General features: G+C 38.8%; 1 protein-coding gene across 1 annotated transcript in view; it reads left to right on the forward strand.

Moving 5' to 3' along the window:
* The window catches only part of MCM6 (minichromosome maintenance complex component 6), a 47,642-nt gene that overhangs the window by 12,855 nt on the left and 26,391 nt on the right, over nt 1-8,396 (forward strand). Inside the window, exons 4-8 of the mRNA XM_007452022.1 lie at nt 1-45; nt 1,800-1,965; nt 2,252-2,397; nt 3,079-3,229; nt 7,682-7,823. The exon at nt 1-45 is cut by the window's left edge and continues 229 nt beyond it. Coding sequence (XP_007452084.1) covers nt 1-45; nt 1,800-1,965; nt 2,252-2,397; nt 3,079-3,229; nt 7,682-7,823 — 650 coding nt within the window. The remainder of the gene's footprint in view (nt 46-1,799; nt 1,966-2,251; nt 2,398-3,078; nt 3,230-7,681; nt 7,824-8,396) is intronic.

Raw genomic sequence — 8,396 nt, forward strand, 5'->3', positions numbered from 1 at the left:
TTCCTGCTGGATACAAATAAATCGAGATTCGTTGATTTTCAAAAGGTGCTTATTAATTTCTTTTTAGGTCAGATTCAGCCTATGCTAATAATTCACTTCTAGGCACTTGTAATTATTATTATAAGCTTACTTAGGCAACGTTAAACTCAGTTTTTATGTAAGTCAAGGTTCGTCAAGTGTGACTACAGATTTAAGCTAAAAATTTGTAATGCAAATTTCAATGATCAGTATATAAATGTGTTCTAACCATTAATAACTTGGATTGGAAGCTCCTTCAGGCAAATACAATGTATTTGTCAAAGAATAAACAGTAACCATTATTACTGTTACTATTACAAGCTAGAGTTAGGAAAATTTTTGAAGAAGTAGAGACTTGGTGTAAGACTTGGAGTTGGTGGTTAGGAGGGAGGAAGGCATAAATAAAAGGACAGGTGAAAATGGACATGCTTGTCAATAGCAATGAGGATTATCATGATTAAAGTAGAGGAACCAAAGTGGAGATCATCTGAGAGATGATTTGGTATGAGGCATGGAAGTACTTGGAGCCTTAAATCTCAGATTGAGAAGCTTGGACCTATCTTGATAAGCAAGGGGATAAGTTTTCAGATGATGTGAATTTTAAAGGAAGATTAATGAGACAACTGTATGTGGTGTTTAACAAGAGACTAATAGGCAGTTGTAGTTAACTGGGCAAGAGTTGGATGGTAGCAGTAAGAATGAAGGGGCTAAAGCTCTTCAGGGCTTAGTAACTGATATATGCAAAGAGAAAAGCTGCAGCAGCTCAAGCACTGGAGAATGAGTACCAGACTAAATAATTTATATTAAATTCAGTTTTTAGTCCTTACTTAGTTTTCTTGTTTTATTCTGATACTTGGTTTATAGGAAACATGTGTTCTTACCAACAACTTTGGGTAAAAGATGCTTTATATTTGATAAAGAACATGATATAACAACCAAATACAAAATATGAATTTAGGTTGGGTCTTGGTTTGGGGGAAAAGAAACAGCTGTAATAAAGGACATTCTTGACAACTGGGGAAATTTGAAGATGGACTAGATAAAGAAGTCATTATGGAATTAAATATTTAAATCTCTTGGTGTGATTGATGGTATTGTGGTTACATAGGAGATTGTCTTTATTCTTAGGAGGTGAGTGCTAAAATATTTAGGGGTGAAGTATCTTGATTTTTGCAGCTTCTTTCAAATAATACAGTAAAAATATGTGTGTCTTTTCGGGCCTCTCACTGTTGTGGCCTCTCCCGTCGCGGAGCACAGGCTCTGGACGCGCAGGCTCAGCAGCCATGGCTCACAGGCCCAGCTGCTGCGCGGCATGTGGGATCCTCCCAGACCGGGGCACGAACCGGTGTCCCCTGAATCGGCAAGCGGACTCTCAACCACTGTGCCACCAGGGAAGCCCAATATGTGTGTCTTAAGTAATGTTAACAGTTGTGTTGAGGTGGAGGGTATAAAAGGTGTGAAATTTTTCATAAAATTTCCCTGACAATTTAGAGGAAGATGGAACACAACAATTATTTAAAGTCAGTTTGAACAAAGAAAAAAGTACGTGTTATTTAATGAGAGTAAAAGTGAACTCGAAGTTTTTAAGTAGATGTAATCTCTTACCAAATTGAAAGTTTTATGGTAGAGAATTTTTAAGATGAATGTTGGCACATGTCAGAAGTCTGCAAACTAGTAAGATAATTTAGGATACGTCGATATTTGTGGCATTTAATTTAGAGTGCATGGCATTTGAAATAGATCTCTTCTCATCCTTGGCCATTTATTTGTCTTTGTTATAGGTTCGTATTCAAGAGACTCAAGCTGAGCTTCCTCGAGGGAGTATCCCTCGCAGTTTAGAAGTGATCTTGAGGGCTGAAGCTGTGGAGTCAGCTCAAGCTGGTGACAAGTGTGACTTTACAGGGACGCTGATTGTTGTGCCTGACGTGTCTAAGCTTAGCATACCAGGTCAGTAATCTGTGGCTCAAATTTAACAAATTCTCAGTTACCTGAACTGCTGAGTATCTAGCTTCTTGCATCTTCCTTGTCTTATTTTTGGCTACCAATCAGAGGGTGAGCAAGGAACTATGATGAGACTAAAAACAAATTGGTTTGCTATAAAAGCTACTGTTCTGAAAAATTTCAAAGCCTAAATGAAATTTTTGCATTTATAGGTTTCATTTATCTGAGCAGTTTTGATTCTCAGCACCTTCAGTATTTGAGCTGTGAAACAACCTATCATTCAATGTTTCAGGAGCACGTGCAGAAACTAATTACCGTGTCAGTGGTGTTGATGGATATGAGACAGAAGGCATTCGAGGGCTCCGGGCACTTGGTGTTAGGGATCTTTCATACAGGCTGGTCTTTCTTGCCTGTTGTGTTGCACCAACCAACCCGAGGGTGAGTCTTCTTAGTAGAATGGCAGAGCTTAAGAAAGGCATCCCCCGAGGCTTCCGCAAACTCAGTGTTAAAGACGGGATTGGGTTGACATTTGTTCTTTAGTTTTAAAACCAGATTTTTTCATGTCTGTCTTCCCGATCTTAAGGAAAAGTCTTATTTATCTTTGTACATAAAAGCTCAATGCTTTAAGAGCATTGGTACTATTATTATTCACGGTGGTTTTTCTGTTTTTGTTTTTCTGTTTTTAATTGTTAAAGTTCCTCTGTCACGCTCCTCGAGAAAGTACAAGTAGAAAAATTTAGTAATCTGGGAAGTACAGTATAGCTCTTTCTGAGAGTGATCGACCCCAGGTATTGTAGTTCTTCAGAGCTTGATTTTGTTCCAGGAGGGGAAAGCAGTGAGGAAAAGTTTGGAAAATGAGTGGTGAACATAATATACTGTTTCTTCATTTTCATCTTCATATCAGTGATTAACATTTTAATCACTGGACAAATGACAAGGTCTTCAGTATCTTAACTTAGGCCATACTGGTTAGGAGATTTTTTAAAAAACCTTTACAGTCAGCGGATTCTGAAGTTGACCTCCCAGGCTATATTTCATTTGTGGTGATGTTTCTTCTCTTTCACATTATTTTGACTGTTTCTATACTACTATTTTTTTCCTTTCTTCTCCACCCCTCAGTTCGGAGGAAAAGAGCTCCGAGATGAGGAACAGACAGCTGAGAGCATTAAGAACCAAATGACTGTGAAGGAGTGGGAGAAAGTGTTTGAAATGAGTCAAGATAAAAATCTATACCACAATCTTTGTACAAGCCTGTTCCCTACTATACATGGTAAGAGTTTTATCCATTTGTGGCATAAACTTGAAATCAAATTAATGATTATAAAACAGCAACATGTGACTTCTTAAAACACAAAAATCAGATTATGAAAGTTTTTTAGTGGGTTTAGAAGGGGTTTTAAAAAGTCATTTATAAAAGGACAGATATTATACAATTCCACTTAAAATGAGGTACTTAGAACAGGTAAATTCACAGAGAAAGAAAGTAGAAAGAGGTTACCTGGTGAGGAGGGAAATAGGGAATTGTTGTTTAATGGATAGAGTTTCTGTTTGGGATGATGAAAAGTTCTAGAAATGGATACGGGTGATGGTTATAAAAGATAGTGAACGTACTTAATTCCACTGGACCACTTAAAAGTTGTGTATATTTTACCACAATTTTTTTTTTTCCTGAAGGTTACTATTTTATTTACACAGATAGTTAAGGACTGGAAGAGAATAATGTTTGGTTTTTTTTAATTGAAGTATAGTTGATTTACAATGTTGTGTTAGTTTCAGGTATACGGCACAATGATTCAGTTATATACATATATATATTCTTGTTCAGATTCTTTTCCTTTATAGGTTATTAAAAAATATTGAGTATAGCTTCCTGTGCCATCCACTAGGTCATTGTTGGTTATCTGTTTTATATATTGTACTGTGTATATATTAATCCCAACTTCCTAATTTATCCCCCCCACCTTCCCCCTTTGGTAACCATAAATTTGTTAGAGAATAATGTTAATTTAAACATCATTGGAAATAGATTGTTCTTGACATGACTCTTACTAGGAAATGAACCTAGCAGAATTCTTAAATTATATTAAATTTATTAAAAAATTCACAAAAAATTTACAAAAAAATTTCGGACTGCCCGCAGCAAATTCTATACATGAAAACATCTTTTTTTTTTTTTTTTTTTTTTTTTTTTTGCGGTACACGGGCCTCTCTCTGCTCTGTCCTCTCCCATTGTGGAGCACAGGTTCCGGACGCGGCAGGCTCAGCGGCCCAGCCGCTCCACGGCATGTGGGATCTTCCCGGACTGGGGCATGAACCCATGTTCCCTGCATTGGCAGGCAGACTCTCAACCACTGCGCCACCAGGGAAGCCCATGAAAACATTTTTATAAGTGTCTAACAACTGTCATCTAATTTTAACAAGTATCACTACCACAGGCAAGTAGTCAAATAAATGCTTACTTACATTTTCTTTGACTTGTTGATGCCCCTCTCCCATATTTCTTAAACTTGCCAAATACAGTTTTTCCAAGTTCTTTATTTTATGTTTGTGATTCCTCCCATTCTGTTCTTAGTTCTTCTGCCAAATGAGTGAGTTGCTGATTTCTCCTCTGTTTTATATCTTCTCTTATTTGTAAAGCAGTATCTCTTTCTTGTTCTAAAACCTGTAGCAATCTTAGTTTTCATCTTTTTTCATAATCTTCCTTTAAAATGAAGGCTTCCTCATTAGGACTCAATCTCAGCTTGCCGGCAGCATACACCTTTCTTTTCATTTTCATGTAGTACTTTAAATATGAAGGTTCCGGGAAACGGGACCCCGGACTCAGGAACTGCGGCTCAGACAGAGAAGGCCTTAGCGGCCGCCACACAGCAGCCTCCCAACAGCCATTTGTGCACCTGCAGGGCGGCCATCGCCGAGCCCCCGTCACTCTACCACAGTTTTTTTTAATTATTATTATTTATTTTTTTTTGGCTGCGTTGGGTCTTCGTTGCTATGTGCAGGCTTTCTCTAGTTGTGGCACGCGGGCTTCTCATTGTGGTGGCTTCTCTTGTTGCGGAGCACGGGCTCTAGGCACACGTGCTTCAGTAGTTGTGGCTCGCGGGCTCCAGAGTGCAGGCTCAGCAGTTGTGGCACACGGTCTTGGTTGCTCCACAGCATGTAGGATCTTCCTGGACCAGGGCTCAAACCCGTGTCCCCTGCATTGGCAGGTGGATTCTTAACTGCGCCACCAGGGAAGCCCTCTACCACAGTTGTTTTTTTAAAAAAAAAGTCATTTAGTCTTCTTTTTTTCTGGCTTTAGGATAGAACTGCACTTAAGTATATTCTAATATGCCAGATTAATATCCTCATCTTATTTTTCTTTTTAGTTTTCATGGTGGAGAGAGATTTCTTGATGTTTTTTGGCTATATTACTATGCCTATACCTTGTGGTTTCTTCTTTCATATTTTTCTTAGCTCTTGGTTACTAGCTGCTCACTTCATTAAATCCCCTTGTGTGTTGAGTATTTGACTAAATTTTCAGGCCTCATGCTTTACCCTTGTTTTTTCCATCTTTAACTTCCGTATTCAGTTGGAGTTATGGCAGGAATTCATAAGATTATGGGTACTTGGGGCTTCCCTGGTGGCGCAGTGGTTGAGAATCTGCCTGCTAATGCAGGAGACACGGGTTCGAGCCCTGGTCCAGGAGGATTCCACATGCTGCGGAGCAGCTAGGCCCGTGAGCCACAACTACTGAGCCTGCACGTCTGGAGTCTGTGCTCCGCAACAAGAGAGGCCACCATAGTGAGAGGCCCACGCACCACGATGAAGAGTGGCCCCCGCTTGCCACAACTAGAGAAAGCTCTCGCACAGAAACGAAGACACAACACAGCAAAAATAAATTAATTAATTAATAAACTCCTACCCCCGACATCTTTTAAAAAAAAAGATTATGGGTATTTCTCTTAGGTATATACATATATTTTTAAGCTATTGGGATTCTTACAAATATTTATTTGTTTATTTATTTGCCTGTATTGGGTCTTAGTTGCGGCATGCGGGATCTTTCATTGTGGTGTGTGGGCTCTTCATTGCAGTGCACTGGCTTCTCTCTAGTTGTGGCACACGGGCTCTAGAGCATGCAGGCTCAGTAGTTGTGGTATGCAGGCTCTCTAGTTGTGGTGCATGGGCTTAGTTGCACCACGGCACGTGGGATATTAGTTCCCTCACCAGGGATTGAACCCGCGTCGCCTGCATTGGATGGCAGATTCTTAAGCATTGGACCACCAGGGAAGTCCCTAGGTATATATTTTTAATAATTGAAAATTAACCTTTTTTTCTACTTAAATATTTGGTCAATGAAATTGAACTGAAATTCTTTTATGTTAATAATCCTTTGTGGATTTTAGAGTGTCCTCCCTTATAATGAGTAGGTGTCAAATTTTTTGTTGCTCCATTCCCCCGTAAATTAATCTGTTGCTACATAACAAATTATCCCAAAACTTCATGGCTTGAAACAACAAACATTATCTCATACAGTCTATAGGTCAGAAATTTGAGACAGACTTAGCTAGGTGGTTCCAGCTCAGTCTTTGATGAGTTTGTAGCCAAGACGTCATCTGGGGCTGCAGTCTTCTGAAGGCTTGACTTGGGCTGGAGAATCCACTGACAAGGGAGCTTACTCACTGCTTATGTTAATGCTAGTTGTCAGCTGGAAGCCTCAGTTCCTTGCCACATGAGTCTCTTCCATTGAGCTGGTTCAGTGTCCTCACAACACAGCAGCTGGCTTCTCCCAGAGCCTGCAATCCAAGGGAGCAGAGCAAGGAGGAAGCAAAGTGCTTCTCAGGACCTAGTGTCAGAAGTTAAGACACCTTCACTTCTACCATAGGCTCTTTGTGGGAAGCAAGTTGCTAAGCCCAGCCACACTTAAGGAGAGGAGAATTAAGCTCCATCTAGAAAAGCGGATTATCAAATAATTTGTGGGCCATTTTAAAACTATCACACCTCCAGCACATTTGTTTCATATAGGTTATGAGTCAGAGAAATTTTGTTTTTGGAATGGATTTTTAATTTTTTGCTTTTAAGGAGTGTTTTGTATAGATGTACCTAGCACTTTGTTGATGGAATTCACAGAAAGTCATAATAAAATGGAAAAATGTTTCTTCTGGTATCACATTTCTAAAAATCTGGTGTTGTCTTTTTTTTTTAATTGTGCATTTCCTTCTTATATTGCATTTATAAACAGTTCTCAGAAGCAGCTGTAAATCACATTCAGCATCTTATCTAATCCGTATCAGTTCAATTAGCTTGTATTTATATTCAGCACGGGTCACTGTACCTGATACAAAAGAAGTAAGTCATGGGCCATTTCCTCAAACTCTTGGTAGAGCTGTAAGACTTGCCTTTAGAAAGAACTAGCAAATGTGGTAGGCTGTAGTGGACATAGTTTATTTATGGGGAGAGATATTTGAGGACTGTGACATAGGGAAAGGCTTTGTTTAGGAAGTAGGACTTACGGACAAGGAGAGGCTCTTAGAACGGTGAGCATTGCCATCTATGATTAGGTGAAGACATTAGGACAGTGACTGGGTGACTTTACATTCACAGGACAAGAACCAGATATTTTTACTCTAGTCTTAGCTTTGCTTCAGCGGTCTCTGCTCTTTTGGTTGGTAAATATGCCTTTGTAGTTTCCTGTGAAATTGTTTAACCTCAGGTTGAGAAATACCTTGGGTTTTCATTTCAGGCAATGACGAAGTAAAACGGGGTATCTTGCTGATGCTCTTTGGTGGTGTTCCAAAGACAACGGGGGAAGGAACCTCTCTTCGAGGGGACATAAATGTTTGCATTGTTGGTGACCCAAGTACAGCTAAGAGCCAGTTTCTCAAGTAAGTGTTTGCCTGAGATAGTACAGCAGAGAAAACAATATGCGTAGTTCCAGGCTTTCTGTGCTACCAAGAATGCAGTCAGCGTGCCCTTACCGGAGCAGGAGTATAAATTATGACTGTTCAATATATAACTCTCTTAGGTTAAGTACACCTTAATTTGTTAAGCAGAATGTAAGAACATTTTACAGTTTGGGGGAAGAGGGAAAAATTGTCTGTAATTCCAATCCCACATAGAATTTTTTTAATCTTTGTGTAAAAGTCTTTGATTATATGAATATATGTTTTCATGGCTGTAAGTCACAGCATGCATATTTTTAATTTTAATTTACCCTAAATATTTTTCCATGTTTCTTTATTTTCATGATTGTTGTTTTTTGTTGGTATAACTTACAAAATCATTCCCCTAGCCTGATATTAGACAATTTAACAATAATTTATTTTAATAGTCAAATACAGTGGACATCATAATGTATATAAGTTTTTATTTTATTATTTTCCTTTGGGTAAATTCCTAGGCATAGGATTGCTGAGATTAAGAATACAGACATCCTTAAGGTTCTTAAGAGGACACTC

Source organism: Lipotes vexillifer, unplaced genomic scaffold (assembly GCF_000442215.2).
Source record: "Lipotes vexillifer unplaced genomic scaffold, Lipotes_vexillifer_v1.1 scaffold105, whole genome shotgun sequence".
Classification (NCBI taxonomy): Eukaryota; Metazoa; Chordata; class Mammalia; order Artiodactyla; family Lipotidae; genus Lipotes; species Lipotes vexillifer.